Genomic DNA, 16,904 nt, shown 5'->3' on the forward strand with positions numbered 1-16,904 from the left:
GTGTGTGTGTGTGTGTGTGTGTGTGCGTTGTGTGTGTACATACTGATGCGACAAAAAAGTTTGATATTCAGAGATTGATTCTAATATCCTAATATTTTTATAATTCTCAAATTCGGAAAATAAAGTTTATATTCTTATTATTCTTTATCACAACATTATCTTAAATTTTGATTATTACACTGAAAAAAAATATAGTCAATTTTAATAAATATTTAGTTCGATACTGCCAACTAAACATTTACTTATTATAAATAAATATTCGTTCAATAAAATGAATGATTGTTAAATCAAATTAATGTTTCTTGTATCAAATAAATATGTCTTTATATTTAATAAATATTTAGTTGGCAGTATTCAACTAAATATTTATGAAAATTGACTATATTTTTTCTCAGTGTAGTATTTATTACGTTCAGCGCTAATTGGAAAAAAACTTCTTGCCGCAGGCGAAAATCTTCAGCTCAGTGATAGCTATCTTATATCGCGTTGAGATCTTTTCTATGTAAAGAGAGTCATATAAATAGGATTCAAATCAGATGGTTCTATGTATCATCATGAATAATGAAGATAAACATGATGATAAATATACGTGGAATATATTATGATGCATATATATTACGAATGATGTTTTATTTACACACATACGTATACATTTTAATTGTGTCAAGTTCCAACTAGAAGGACAATGACAATTAGTATTGCATCATAATAATTTTATATCGTATATTAATATTTCTCCTTGCCCATTTCTGATTAAATCTGGGCGTTAATTCTTGGCCATTTCCTCATATTTCTTCGAGAATTTCTCTTCCGGATCGTATTTCGCCTTCAGTAGATTCCACCAATCTCTCTTATTTATCACTAGATGTTTTATCACCTTCGTTATCATCTCTGTCTGTTTTTTCGTACATTTTGCACAGTCATTTTCTAGCGCTTCGTTTATGTGTTCTGCAATTACATGATTATTATTTATTTAACGATGCTAAATACAATCAGATACTAATTATTTCAATAACGTCAGAATCGACCTTGATATCTAATAAAAATTTTTCTTAGAAAAATCTTCATATAATTTTTCAAAGTTTTTATATAAATTTTAGATCTTTTCAAAATTTAAGTTCTGTTTAATTTCTACAATTTTATAATTTTTAGAAAATTTTCAGATTTTTTAATATAAATTTGAATATTTTTTAGAAATATTAAAAAAAACATATCTTTTCTAGAATTCTAGAATTCTTCATATGTCAAATATTTTATATATAAGACTTTTAAGATTTCGCATTCTATAAAATTTTTTTCCAAAAAAAACGTTTATAAAATCTGGAAACATCTAAGGTATTTTTTCAGAAATCTTTGTAAATTTATATATATATAAAATATGGCAAATTCTTAAAAATATGATACATTATATGAGAATTTATTTTACTAGGAGAGACTACACTTAGAGAGAAAAAATATTTTTAATCATAATCTTTATGTTAATATCTTTAATAGCTAATCGTATCGCGTTCTGTCAACTGTCAAAGATGTTAACATATAATAAGAGGCGTTTTGTAATAAATTGAATGTTTATTAATTGAATATTAAGGAATAGTGTAATTTAACGAGCAATAAATACTTGCTGAGAAAAAACTTTCTTTCGGTTAAAAATCCTATATTTCGTTAATAAGACTAACTCTTTTGCACATATTACAGAAGCTAAAAAAGTTCTAGGATATATTTTCGTCTTTATTGACTGGTCATTCCATCTCATAAATTTTACTTTAGATAAATTTGGCAATCTATGCATGTGATTGGGTAATTGCTACTTATTTAACAGGTAATTTACAAGTGGAACAATCGGTCCATAGAGACGAAAATATCTTAAAACTTTGTAGCTTCTATTATAACATATGTAAAAGAATTTTACGAAATATGGAATTATTTCTAACCAAGAGAAAGTTTTTTCTCAGCAAGTATTTATCCTAAGAAATGTTGTTTTAAAACTACCTCTGAAAATGATATTTTTTGCAATATATTTATACTCTTCAGGCATTATTTTGATAAAAATAAATAATGATGAGATTACTTATAATTATCCAGATAGCACAGAGAATTCAAAAAGAATTAAAAAAGAATTTAATCGTAAATTCTGAGTTTCTTTTTTTTGAAAGTTCTGAAATGAATTTGCATTTAAAAATGAATTCAGAATTGATAACATATGATTGAATTACTTTTAAACTCTTTATGCTATCTAATAATTATATAGAATCTATGTATGTGCTTTACGTACGCATACACAGACTGGGACAAAGAACTAAATTTAATTCAACTCGTTTAAAGTTTTTTTAATCCAGGCTGCATTTATAATTACGAATATAGAAATCATATGCAATACTCACTCTTCAATTCAATAGCTTCGGGAGGGCACCTAACGTCGGGCTTGTCCAGTAAACAATCGATATATCGCTTCAACAATCGCTCATTCTGAATAATTTCATCTATATTTATGTTGTCAAATTTATTAGTGTATTCCTCCGCGTAAACAACAGAAATAATGGCCAACAGGCAAAACACTGCGAGTTTCATGACTGCAATATAACATATATACATCTGATTAAATGCAAGCAAACGAAGTTCGAGTTTGGGAAAACTGTGCAAGTTTTATCGCGAGTAATTTTGAAAAATACATAATAATACAAGCGAATCTATCAAGACTAACATATACTTTCTGTACTTGTAATCATAAGACGTACCGTAAAAATTAATCAATTAGAGTTAGAGAATTAACCAATTATGAAAACATTTGATAGTTCTTGACTGCCATTGACTAATTCTTCTAGTACGTCTTACAATTACTGTTATAAAAAATATATGCGGTCTTCCTGGTTGAATTCATGAATTTTATATCACGGTATTTATAAAAAATTTAAATCTGTGCGTTTCTCGGAAGAATATCAATAAGTCCATTTGTTCTTCCAGCAACGGAACATATATTGTGTGACACAGTAGTTTGTGTATCGACTTGTAGCTGAAACTTTTTTATGTATTACTTCTATATGTGTTACTGAAAAGCATCTAATAACGCAGTCCAGTCGGAATGATAGATGATCAACATCGAATGAATGCTGATTCGACATCGATCGATCAATCATTTCTAGCTGGACGAAATTTGCGAATTCGATTCGGCGCTTCTTAATTAAATATGAAAATGATATCGATTTGCAAAACGTGATTCTGAAAATTTTTTTCAGAATTTTTATACAAACTGGGACACACGTTTCAAAAATACTGAAAACATCTCTTCTTAGAATTTTCCATACACGTAAATTCTAAAATATTTCTAAGATTTTCTATTCTATAACTTCGAAAAAAAAATATCATAAACTTTTTCAAATTTTATAAGATTTCATCAGAAATTAAAAAATGACATATTTCGGAGATCTTAAAATATTTCAGAATTCATATATATGAAATTATAAAAAATTTTGCAAATTACATGAAAAATTTTCATTAAAGACAATGAAAAATATCGGATGAGACATGTCATAAAAGCAGAGATTTGCATATTATTTGATCAAATGATTATATGCGTGCAGCGAAGAATAAGCTTAGAGATACAAAAAAATCTTTTCAAATATAGCCTCTTAGGAAAACGTCACAATAATTAAATTAACTTCCACAACAGTATTAATAATCGCGATGTAATTATATTTTAGGTCTTTTTCGATTCTTTTTCAATCGGAATACACTGGTTCACATTCAACTGAATGAAAAAAACTGAATATTCGAATCGGAAAGCGCAATAGTTAATTTACTGTGTACTGTATAATCACATTTGTTTTTCAAAGCGATGTCCCAACAAAGGAATCGCGCCGATTGATATGGAATAAATGCTCACCTAACACGTGTTATTCGCAGTCTGATGTATATAATTGTACGGATATCGCTCGTGTGACTTGACTTTATATACCTACGAAGAGACAAACGACATGGTGGGAATGGTATTATATCGATTTATTCTATGACTTCTACTTAACCATTAGCTAACGCCTTCACCTTCGCACCTGTCAGTGGAAAACACATCATTGGCTTTAATGACGCATTATCATTTTTTTTTCTCGCTGACAGAAGACTTAAAAATTCAAGGGTGATTACCATAATATTCCAAATGTTTATCACTACAATAATAACTTCTTAAAAAAAAGTGAAGAAGGTATAACTGAAATAATGCCCACTAATAATACAATGTTGTTCCTGATAAAAAACTAAGTTGAAAAGTCCTCTATCATTTTGCAATTTTCGCAACAGTTACGAGATATTAATTTTTAAATATTGTCGAATAAACGAATAAAATCGATATATAAGACAATTTTAAAATATCTTTTCGTGTTCTTTGTGAAAGATTTTAAAGATTTTTCTTAAAGCACTCTTAAAGATATCTTAAAGCTATCTTATACATCAATTTTATACATTTTGCTCATTGAGTAACTAAAAAAAAATATTGCGAAAATTGCAAAATGATAGAGGACTTTTCGTCTCACTTTTTTATTAAGATTAGTACTATATGATTAGTGAGCGTTATTTCAGTTAATATGTATAATTTAAAATCTGTTTAAAAATCTATTTAAATTACATACGCATTAAAAATGCTAACTAAGTAATTTTCCTTTTTTAAATAACATATTTCCAAAAATCATAAAATTTTCTATGATTAATATAAGACGGAAAAATCTTTTTGAAAGATGAATCTTTTAGATTTATTACACTTACAATATTTTATGATTTATCAACTTTTAGTGATCGAGTTACTTAAGAAGCTTATCTTGATTGGCAAATTATGTTTGACTTCAATAATTCATTCATATTCATTTTTCCTTAAAAAATTCCATCGAGGAAGCGATGTTATCTCGATGATTGAAGATTAATATGAATTATTATATAATAAAACTGGATTATTAAAGTCGATATTACTTCAAGATTCTTCGCAATAATTATGTAATAATTATATAATAATTTATTTTCTGATTTCTAATCGTAATATTAATTTTTCAAGACTTGCTATATTTGTTCAGACGTTACTTCCAAAAAAATTTTCTCATTATTTATTTCATTTTTTTCAAAGTTACGGCAACTTTTCAAGATAAACTTGATCGTTTATTTATAGCTATTCGTCATGTTATTGATAAAAATATTTAAAAATAGCTCTTTTTTTCTCTCATATAAATTCACTTAGATTAAAACAAATATTATAGAAGCATAATAATAATAACATACGCAGCAGAGTTAGTTTGCAAGAAAAATATAACTGGAGGATATCGGGTAATCAAACAAGAAAACATTACAAAAAACGTCTTATATTTTTAATATCTAATAGCTTTGATTAATTCTGATCCTTCAACGATTCTATGATGTTTGGAGGCAAATAAGAGTTATTAAGTAATCATTATATAATTATCAAATGCATACTTCACACGAAGTTTTATCTCGATATTGTTACATCAATTAAATTACTTTCTGAGAGATCAGAGGAAAAAAGTATAGAGTTGCAGAAATCATTGCACAAGTCTTTTTTAATTGAAAATATCGCATAATTTATTTCGCACAATTGTTCGACGAATATTCATGTCGGAGTACATCATAATAAATAAGTTGTAAAGAGTTAATTTTTTGTTGTTCAATTGAGAAAATAGTGCGTACAATGTAACACGCGTGTCAAATATTATACAGACAATTTATTGTGACCGCAGCTGTACTTCTTATATCATTCTTTATCCGACTACAGTTGTTTCAAAAGGATTTTTTTTATTTCGATGTTGATACGTTATAGCTAAAATACTTTATTAATTAACTTTATATACATAACGTGAAAACGAGATTTTTAATGATCGCGTTCAACGGAAGTGAACACTTGGAAAATATTTTGCGTCAAATTATACTTTGAACTCTAGGAATAGAATTCTGTTAGTGAAGGAAACTTCCAATAATTACAAAATAAACACTCTGCTAAATGCGACCATTAATTTCGATTGCCCATACGCACAATGCTTACAAGAAGCAGTCTCAATACATGTAGCTATGCATCACCAAATATAGTCGGATAAACGGAAGAGGTATCTGTTTAATATCTATACAAAATATGAGCGAATCGTTCGTATTTCAGCGTCGCCCTTTCATACAAACATGTTTCTGTTCGCATACATACGCACGCACGCGCACACAGAGAAAGTCAAGAATTTTGAAAGTATAGAATTTTTCTATCTACTTAAACCTGAGTATAGGTCTCATCTCATTTACTTGTGTTGTTATGTACAAATAGATAGGCTCTCTTTTATATCTACATAATTAGGATCTATATACACACTTCATCATATCTCTCTATTTAGACTTACATATACAATTTTCATAAGCGTGAAAATTTTGGGGACAAGTGATTTAAATGATATTTAATAATATATTATCATACAACTAAATTTCTGCTTTATTGTACTTTAAAGATAATTAACATAAAAACGTACATATGATATATTCCGAAAACGCGTTTATTTCATGTTTCATGAAATAAAAATCGCAATTGTTCGCACCTAATCGACGAAAGGTCGATTCGGAATTCACGAATCTCTTTGATTACTTTGAAATTATTTCAAAAAATATTCAACGAAATTCATCTGAAAAAATTTCAAACTTTTATTTATATGTATGATAATATTTTGCTCAATAAATTATTATTAGTCTCAAATGGAAGAGAATATAAATACGTCAAAGTATAGCAAAAATAGTATGATTCCCCTTGATGATTTCTGCATACTTTACGTATACTCCTTTGAAAGAAACTTTTCAATGAACGTTTCTTACTGAGGCAGCTTTCGTAATATCACAAAATTTAACACATGCCTACTGGCAATTAACAGATCATTTTCATCAATTTTTACTTTTACAGTAAAAATAGAAAATAATTAACGCTCCTACAGATATCTTTTAAATGTCTTTTCCGTTCCCAAAAATTTAAAATTTTGTCGTAACAAATTTTGTCATAATAAAGACGACACTTTATATGTCGTAAAATTGTAATTCTTTGTGCTTTAAAGCATATTAGCATTAAGAAAATATCCCCTTGTCATATATACAAATACTATACAAATAAGACAAATTATTCAATACTATACATCTTATTTTAGTTGAATACATGAATATTTGCATCATTTTTCGTCAATAAGGAATGTTTTAACCCAAATATAAAAAAAATCTTTCTCTTTCTCTCAATTATTAAATGGATTATGTAGCATCACATACATAATTATGTCATTATGGTTTGCACATGCTTTACATAGTATGCATAATGTATATATAATATTTTAATTGAGAATTGGTGTAATTAAATCGATTTATCGATCTAGCACTTTAAATTGTTAAAATAAACAATTTCTCCTATACGTTACATCAATAGCCTTCATATATGCATACATCGATTTTAGTATATACAGTTACTTAATAAACAACAATAACAATCATAATAAAATAGCCAAAAATTCCAATACTTTTCTAGAATAAATTATATTGGTCTAAAAGTTTCGACATATTTTTCATGTGCTGCTTTATATACCACAATTTTATAATTTAAAAATAATGGCTATGTTCAGCAGAAAAAGTTTTGTAACTGTTGTCTTCTTCAAGTGCTATCCGCTATCATCAGCGCATGGGCATCTCCCTCTCGTATACCTTTGCGTGCATCCTGATCGTACAAGGTATATGGAGGCCTACAGTTTGAACGCAAATTCCTATTTTTGATAAGAATCGCAATTTTTAATAGGAAGGTTTCTTGGACAAGAGAGGACTACTCGGTGGTTTGCCATTGTCTTTCGAGAGGAAGTACGAACATACGAAAATTTTCGGTTCTGCCAAAGATTGAATCCAGGATTTCTAGTATAGCAGACCAGTGCGCTGTCAACTACTCGCGCTCTGTTGTAAAATTCTTCAATTGCTTTATACATTTAGATCCATAAGGAATCAAAAGCAAGAACCAATCATTTTGAAGAATTTTACAATAGTTGCAAAGCTGCTTTCTCTGCTGAACGTAGCCATTGTGAATAATCTTGATATTTCCTTATTGCCGAATATGATAACAATTAAAATAGAAAGAAAAGTGCTCAATAGACATGTCTACATATGGACATAACATAATGGAAGAATTAATTGAGCAATACGTTTAATGGTTCTACGTAGGCAGTGTTAAGAGATTCATTTAAATTCAATTGGAAATAAATAAAATATTTTAAGGGGTCGATTCTCATTTGTTAATCATCAAATATTTGTTAATGTTTGTTGCAATTAAATAAATTGTTTATTATTCTCGATATGTGTAGCCATGCTATAATAAAAATCAGTCTAAAAGGAAAAGAATAAAGAAGCAATTGAACACTTGCTAAGATTTTATAAAATCGACCTTGAACTCTTTGGTTACGTTCAAGAGAGAAAAAACTGATAAGTAAACGCAGTGATTCTTTAATGTGATTGATTCGCCTTTAGTTCTTCGCTGTAATGAATCTAAGTGTAGGAATCAATCATATTAAAGAATTATTAAGTGTTGATTGATCAGTTTTCTCTGCTGAACGCAGCCATTGCCAGATTTATCACAGACGCCAAACACGTAAATTGCGTCTGATTGTGAATCTATATGATGCTACGTTGAACTATAGATCATATTATAGCAATATCCCTGTATAAAAGAAGGATCAATAACAACATAACTACTATGCACGTATGCGTTCTTTTCTTCCGTTTCTTGTCTTTATCCATCTGCTTTACATTTAACTCTGAATCAGACTTAAAAATTTTAATTATATCTAAGACTTAGCTTATAAGATTAGAAATGACTTAGAGTGGCAAAAAAATCATAAATTTTTACACGTTTGATCAATTGGCTGTAATCCAACCGTTAGTTACTAAATAATGAAGAATTTTGCTTTCTGGTTCTGATTGAGGTACAATATTCAATCTCCTATTACCGGTTAAATATTCCTGTGACATTAAAAATATATATTAGCAAAATTATAATTATAATAAATATTATAATTATAATAAAAAAAAAGTTATAATCAACGATTCATCACTTACTTGTAATAATAATGTCTTTTGCGTCAAATACTGAGTCGGCTTTAGATCAAGTTGAATACATAAGGATTTTTCTTGCTTTGTTAAAAGATGAGACGCAGCCTCCAATTCTATATCTCGTTCTTGAATAGTGGAACCACTGTTGTAACTTTTTTCGTGTAAAGAGCTGGGGCTGGAAGTCGACTGATTGGAAGTGTTTGGATTGCTATCCAACTCCGCCCACTGATTGGCTGGAGTCGTCGTCCGATTGTGATTGGCTTGACTGACTGTGGAGTTGACTAAATCTTGCTTTACAGTGTATTTTCGGTCTATGGAAGCGTAATTTTTTTCTTCTTCTCTGTAAAAAGAAATAGAAAATACGCACAATTCCTTTAGCTATACAGATCAGTATTTAATTCTAAGATTTTTAAAGTACAATATTATTATACAGTACTAAAGTACAATACTATACCAGTCTAAGATATTATAACAATACTATTGCTGCTAACTTATGCAGCTTGAACAGAAGTATAGCAATAACATTATCAGAAACAATAAAGCAGACAAAATTTTCATGGATTAAATATAAACATAAAATAAATAATATGTGTAATGATATAAAAATAGTGATAATATTTATAAATTCTACAATGCAAAGTATAACATTTTAATTCTAAACATGACTTCTTACCTTCTTTTTGAGGTGCTGCGGTGTATTGGTGTGGACTGCCCACTGCTGCCCTAAGTGAAATGCAAACTGATACAATCTGTTCACAAATTCCTGGCAACACGCACCACAAATAGTAGAATTAGTTAAAAAGAAGCAAAAGCTAGTGTATACAATATAGTTAAGGGTCTAAATTCTTTCTTTTTTAAAATTTTTATTGTACATATAAATATATAAAGACAGTTAAAATTAAATATAAAAACAATTAAATTATTTTAAATTATTTTAAATAATTTGTGCACACACACACACACACACACACACACACACACACACACACACACACACACACACACACACACAAAAACACACACACACACACACACACACACACACAAAAGCATAATTTCATACAAAAGTATAAAGTCATGGAATATGTATAAAATTAATATAAAGAAAGATAAAAGAAATAGTAAGAGATAATATCTTGTTACACATGTAAATATCATAATCACATATTTATATGCATACATAGAACATACAGATAAAAAAAAAGATTAAAGACCCTATTCTGTAATGACTCTTAATGATAGTATTAGATGTTGTTATATTGATGTTGTTGTCATTATGCAGCTTTTTTACAATATATAAAACTTGCGCAACGACAATGTAACAATATCATTACTGTTATTAAGAGTTACAGAATAAGAGCCTTAATATCTATGTATATAAATTAATACAATGATATAATTAACAAATTAAATATATATAATGTGCATGAAAATCTAATATAATTAGAACAAAGCACAATAACATTGCTGCTGTTTAATATATATCATTTTTTTTTAGATAGAGATTTCATGTGATATATTGTTTTATAGTTCCATCATACATTCATATGTACAGAGCTTTAGCATGCGTCAGCACTTAATAAAAAACTACGCTAATATATTCACACTTTTGATAGATTATAAGTACTAGCTTTTAACTAGCTTTTACGTATGCACATATATAAAAATATAACAAAATAACTTCCATTCTACATCCATATAATGTTATAACAAAACGGAAATATGAAAATAGAAATGCATACTTACAGATTTTTTTTCAGACCAATGATCCACTGTATCGTTTTGTCTCTGAGTGTGTGCAAGAATTTGCTCGAAATGAGCACATTCCTCATGTTTGGTAATGCCGTTCTCACGATATCGATAAAGCTCCGAGAGCCGTAAGCGCAATTCTCTTTCCCTCTCGAGATTTGTTAGGAACTGTTCGTGCTCTTGTGCTGTGTAAAACTGTGCGAATACACGCATTCTGTCCCTAAATTCTCTGTATTGAATAAAAAAAACAGCTTAATACACATGAACCGAAAAAAATTAAATATCTGTTAAAATGTTTCATAAATAAAAGAAAAAAGTACATTAATATGAAACATACTTCTCTTCTTTCGTCCGTTTTTTCTTTATTCCTTTATCTTTCCTGGATGACGCGAAGAAAGCCGACACAAGCTGATAATCTCTCACGACGCGTTTTCGTCTGGCTCGTTCTCTGAGATTATTGGTGTACATATCAACCTGTGCTAGTTTAAGTGCGATATCAAGATCATCATCTTCGGCAGGATTCAGGAACAATGAAGATACGAGAGATTCAGCCTCATGATTGTAATCCTAAAATAAAAAAAAATAAAAAAAACAACAACAACAACAACAAATAAATCACATTTAAAAAATCAAATCAAATCAAATTTTTAGAATGCCGATTTTACTCTTTCAAAATCATCTCGTTGCGGCATGTACCCTAGTTGCGCGGCTTCTTCCGGGGTGATATCCAATGGTGGTAATTTAGATGTGAGGTCAGGCGATAGAGGACCATGATCAGACTTCGTCTGATCCGTAAGATTTGGTACGTAGCTATCTGTGGGTGGCCATGTATGTTTTCCGATGTTACCATTAAGATACCTTGCGATATATTCTTCTTTTGCTTCTGTAATAATAAATAAATTCTGTAATAACGGGATATAGAATAGCATAGTGCTAGAATAGTTATACCAAGCAAAAAATCCGGGTTCAAATCTCGGATTTTCCATACCACATATACAACACCAGATGATATAAATTATTAAATACATTTTCCAGTTTTTCAAACACAACCTTAAAACAGAGTTGAAAACTGAAATAATAACATCACATCATATATTTAATTCCAAGGTGACTAGCAATCGTGATATATTTAAAGGCTTTTAAATATAAAAGCCTTTAAATAATAATAATAAAATATTATGAACAATCATGCAGAATAAGCATCCAATTTCAGCTCCGAAGCTAAAATGCTTTCTCTACCTCATTTAGTTGGACTAATACAAAAGGTGAAAAATAGAAAACGAAAGGATGAATTGAAAAAAAATTGACTCTAGATTTTGTAACATTTATAAAATATGCTAATTAAATTACCTTCTGGCGTACGCGTCTCGATATGTTTGCTGATGTCCTCCCAGTTTCCAAACCCAAACTGTTCGATCGCGTCCAGAAGCCTCAACTGTTCTCTGGCTGTCCAGTTGCCACGACCATTGAATATGCTGATCGTACCAGAGTCCTAAATCAATGCATGCAAAAATATATTAACATATTAAGTTCTATAGCACGCAATTTCAAAATTATCTTTGTTTACAATATACTGATACATACCATAAATTGATAGGCATGATTATTTTTATGTTGACCAATCTCAGCACCGGCGGAAAAACACTAAATTTACAAAATTAATATGTTTCAATTATATTTTAAATTTTGCATATGTATTTTTTAATTAAATAAAAATAGAGAAGCGCCAAATACAGTCGAGATCGAATTTTCGTGCATAATAATTTCTATATGAATTATTACATGTTCCATTTCTGCAAACGATGCATTGAATAAAATCGATCTTAGAATGCACTCCGTTCCATGATGTGTCATTTTATCCTTTCTAAAGACCTTTCGATAACAAGGATAAAATAATACAACATGCACTTTATGCGTGAAATAGAACACATACTTGAAATGCAATTAAAGTTGGAATATTAATATCACAAATTAATCATTAATTAAATAATAATGTTAATCATCTCAGCCAGGATGATATTTTCCATAATAAATTCTTTATAGTGTTTTAAAATGTATATATATTAGCATTATTATTATTTAATTGACGATCGATGTAAAAGCCTATGATTTTTCTTGCTAAATTGCTTACGTTTTAGTAAATTACTAGAATTGCATGTCAGAACACAGAATTTCTAATAATTTATTGAAATGCAAGCAGTAAAAAAAAAACGCAATATGAATCATAGACTTTATTTATGATACTACTTATTAGTCTAACTTCAGTTTGGAACTGCGTTTTAAGACTAGCTATATTTGGCACGCAGTGAGTTTGAAGAACTGGAAAATGTATTTAATAATTCACGTAGAAATATTATTAAGTTTTGATTGTGTTTAACGTTCTTCTATTTATTTATGTTATTGTATTATATAATTACATAAATTAAATTAATTTATTATTTTTCAATAATTAATATTAAATTTGTGTGCGAGTATTTCACATATAGATACATTTAATACAAAAACTGCTTTTCTTTTAGGACATATTATTATATGTCCTATTATATATTATATTTAGGACATATGACACAAAGTTGTTTTATCGTTTAATCATTGAATGCTAAAAATAGAACGACATTTGTATCTACTACGTCTAAAAGGAAAGCAGCCAAAGATACACTTTCAATCATTACAGTGTCATTACAATGCCATTTTTTGCGAAGCACAAATAAATGTAAGATATAAATAATTTAAATAGCAAATAATATTAAATATTGCTGATTAAATTATTATAGAAGAAAGATACATATTTGTTCATTTCAATAATTTATTAATTATACCACTCATTTTGAAATTACAATATCAAAACTTTATAGGTATCGTAATTCAAAATATTAAAGGCTGGAGCACAGATTTTTGTATAATGCATAATGCATAAAATATAAGAGTCCACACAAACAATAGCCCCATAAAGTACAGTGTATGCATAAAGAAAATCCATTATCCAATCGCATTTCTCTTATAAAGATGTACATAAATTGGATAATTTTCTTCATACACACTTTATTTAATTTTGATGTTTTTAGACCCTAAGAAAATCAATATCTTTTATTGCATAGGAAAAAAAAGGAAATAAAAAACTTTAATTTTTCTATGCATTTTGCATTGTGCATTATACAAGACTGCTCCCACCTAAAGGCTTTGGACCAATGAGCATCCAACATAAAGGTGTAATGTTCATTTACATAAGATGTTCATTGATCCAGAGGCCTCATGTCATGCTTATGCAGTTTATATCATTTCGAATATCATTTAATAACACAAGACATCATAAATATCTATCTTTCTTTGCATTCCATAAGTAACAAAGACAGAATGATCCTAGTATCTAATAACATTTTCCACTGGAAATATTAACAACACAGGTGCACACTGATTGTGAGTGCAACTGAATGCAAATTAGTTTACATATTTCCAGTGTTAATAAATTTCATCTTTAATTATAGATTCTTTATTGATAACTTTATAATTTTAAGAAGAATAAATTATGTATTAATCTTGAAAATATATAAAACGATGTATTCAATTGCATTAGTATTGCATTTTTCTAGTGAAAAATGCTATAATAGAAGGCTTTTCTGTTTGATAAGCTTGAAAGCCCTATTCTTTGTTATTATATTAAAATAGTATCTACAATAAAGAAGTATTTCCCAGCAAACGAGAATGGATTAAAATGGTTAGAAATTTTTTTTCTATCCGAATGCGTATTTTAAATAGCGAATACTTTTTTGGATTTAATTGGATTTCAATTAGATTCAATTGGCTGCAATTGGATTGAAAAACTGTATCTCCTATTCAAAATTTTGAATTGAACAGTATTCAATATGTGTTGTACACAGAAAAAGCTAATATTATTTTTAAATTTGAAAAGCATAGAAGTATAGTCGATGTAATTCCTATAAATGAATAAAATGCATCCAGGATTGAAAAGCATTCATTTTAACATTCGTGAATCAATATTTCTTAATATCCGAATCCATTCTCATTTGCTGGGTTAAGCCTTAAGAAATTGATCAATCACAATTGAATATGCGAAAAATAATAGAATACGATTGGTTAACTTCTTAAAGTTTACTACTTTTTTATAGATACTGTGTAAAATTTTCTTGCTTTTGCCAAATTCCAAATATAAAATTCATGTGTTGGTTGCATCTTTTGCTCAGAATGTGTTCTCTGTACTTAAATATATATACCTCATTTTAAGTGTAAACATTTTTAAGGATTTTAAGCAAGAAATAAATCTTCTATCTGTTTCATTTCAAGTACTACAATAAATGTACAAAAGTTTAGCTAGAAAGAACTAGATCTTTAGTCATCAATCTCATTCATAGGTTCACGAATAGAGTAAAAGAGAGAAGGGATAGGGAAGAAATAGGGGAGAAATGAAAACACAAAAGAACAAACGCAAAAGCGAATACGATCGAAAATATATAAGAAATATAGAAAAAAAAAAGAATAAATATTTAATAAAAAGGAGGGGGAAAAACATAGCATGAGAGAAAAAAAGAACAAGGCAATGGAAAAAAATGAAAAAAGGAAGGCGAGACAAGGTATCACGTGATTCAAAATGGTCGTCCGAACGGTCGACCCACCTGCAAGCAAAGGTCGAATTCGGGACACTCGATGCATTTGACACGTAGGCCCGCGATATCCTCCTGGCAATAAGTGCAACTATATTGCGCGTACAAATCTGAAACGCAAAACGCATAATTACATATAAAGACCGGCGATTATAATGGCAAGGGGGGCGTGAAAGTCACTCGACGCCAACATGGAATACGAACCCGCCATTGTCTTGCTGGATCCTTCCAGAGCAGATTCGGATGACGTCACCGCATACCATCGAGCTGTAAATTTTACGATATCACGAGGTGCCGAGTCGCGGTGTAACCGCCGTAACCATCATCTTTCAGCTCGCGTAAACTCACGCGAGAACGCCAACGCCGCAGAATCGCGACGCGTCTCACCCTACGAGACGTTCGGTTCACCCCGGCACAGGCGTGCTCGAATCGCAAGGAACACCGACCAAAAAAAAAAGGAAAGGTCGTGTTTACGACTGTTGCGTCGCGCGACGAATACGCATGCGCTGGGCACCAGGCTCTCTCAGCTGCTCGAACGTGGCCTTCCACCGACACTAGCGACTCTTGAGTCTCTAGCGATTCTCACAGTTTCGTTCCGCTACCACCAGGTATCAATATGCGCGGGAAAATGCAAAACAGTAACCAATGACATGTTAGGATGTAAGCTTATTGGCTACCGCGTCACATTTTGCCGCGCGGTAAGCGTTTCCCCGTCCAGAGTGCAGGAGACAATAGGGTATGTTTTCATGAGTCGCTCAAATTGATCGTTTCAAACATGATGGAAATATATAAGGTGAACTATTGCGCATAATGGCGAAGTTCGACCAATCAAAATTGTTCTAATTTGTAGTGCTTATTTGCAGAACGAACCATGTGATTTCTGCAAATGAATTCAAAAATTGATTAGTTGACACTTCTCCTCACTTTCAACCCACTGCGCATCCATGAGAATGGTTCATCTTATTTTTTACACCAGCAACCTGGTTTCAGCAACAAAAAAGAATTATGATCAAAATTGACGAATAATTGCGCTTCAGAAGAAAAATAGTTTTGTGTAAAATTCTGTAATTGATTTAGGGCCGTTAGGGTTTGTTCCATCTTTTAGTAAATTTTACCTGTTGGATAAGAAGCGATTATCCAATCACATGCGCGGATTATCAGATTTATCTCACAGATAAAATTTATCAAAAAGTGAAACAACCGGGCCTTACATTTAAATCCAGTGCGGAACTAGGGGCAAGACCAATCATATTAAAGAATTTTACAACATGCGTTTGGTGTCACGTGATTACGCCTAATTGAATTAAATAGATAATTATAATGAATAATTAATTTTAATTTCTTGTTTGAAAAATGGAAAATTGTAATTATTGCAACCCCCTCCCCATGATAGAAGATTAAATTATACTTTAAATAATATATTATCTTTCTTTAATATTATTATCTTTC

General features: G+C 29.8%; 1 protein-coding gene across 3 annotated transcripts; it reads right to left on the reverse strand.

The window, feature by feature from the left end:
- Positions 1-597: 597 nt before the first annotated feature.
- Positions 598-15,943, reverse strand: LOC108692973 (transcriptional adapter 2B). 3 transcript variants are annotated; one of them, XM_018201572.1, is made up of 11 exons: positions 15,660-15,877; positions 15,468-15,565; positions 12,421-12,480; positions 12,187-12,328; positions 11,502-11,719; positions 11,174-11,403; positions 10,834-11,065; positions 9,761-9,810; positions 9,094-9,427; positions 2,382-2,592; positions 598-948 (listed from the first exon to the last, which is right to left on the reverse strand). In XM_018201572.1, exons 1-11 carry the CDS (start codon positions 15,664-15,666, stop codon positions 767-769), a joined length of 1,764 nt encoding a protein of 587 aa, XP_018057061.1. In that variant the 5' UTR covers positions 15,667-15,877; the 3' UTR covers positions 598-766. The 3 variants fall into 3 exon arrangements, with proteins under 3 accessions (XP_018057061.1, XP_018057060.1, XP_018057059.1); XM_018201571.1 differs by lacking the exons at positions 598-948; positions 2,382-2,592 and adding an exon at positions 8,403-8,997 and having other exon boundaries at positions 15,660-15,722; positions 15,804-15,943; XM_018201570.1 differs by lacking the exons at positions 598-948; positions 2,382-2,592 and adding an exon at positions 8,403-8,997 and having other exon boundaries at positions 15,660-15,943.
- Positions 15,944-16,904: the final 961 nt, after the last annotated feature.

This window comes from Atta colombica, unplaced genomic scaffold (genome assembly GCF_001594045.1).
Source record: "Atta colombica isolate Treedump-2 unplaced genomic scaffold, Acol1.0 scaffold83, whole genome shotgun sequence".
Taxonomy (NCBI): Eukaryota; Metazoa; Arthropoda; class Insecta; order Hymenoptera; family Formicidae; genus Atta; species Atta colombica.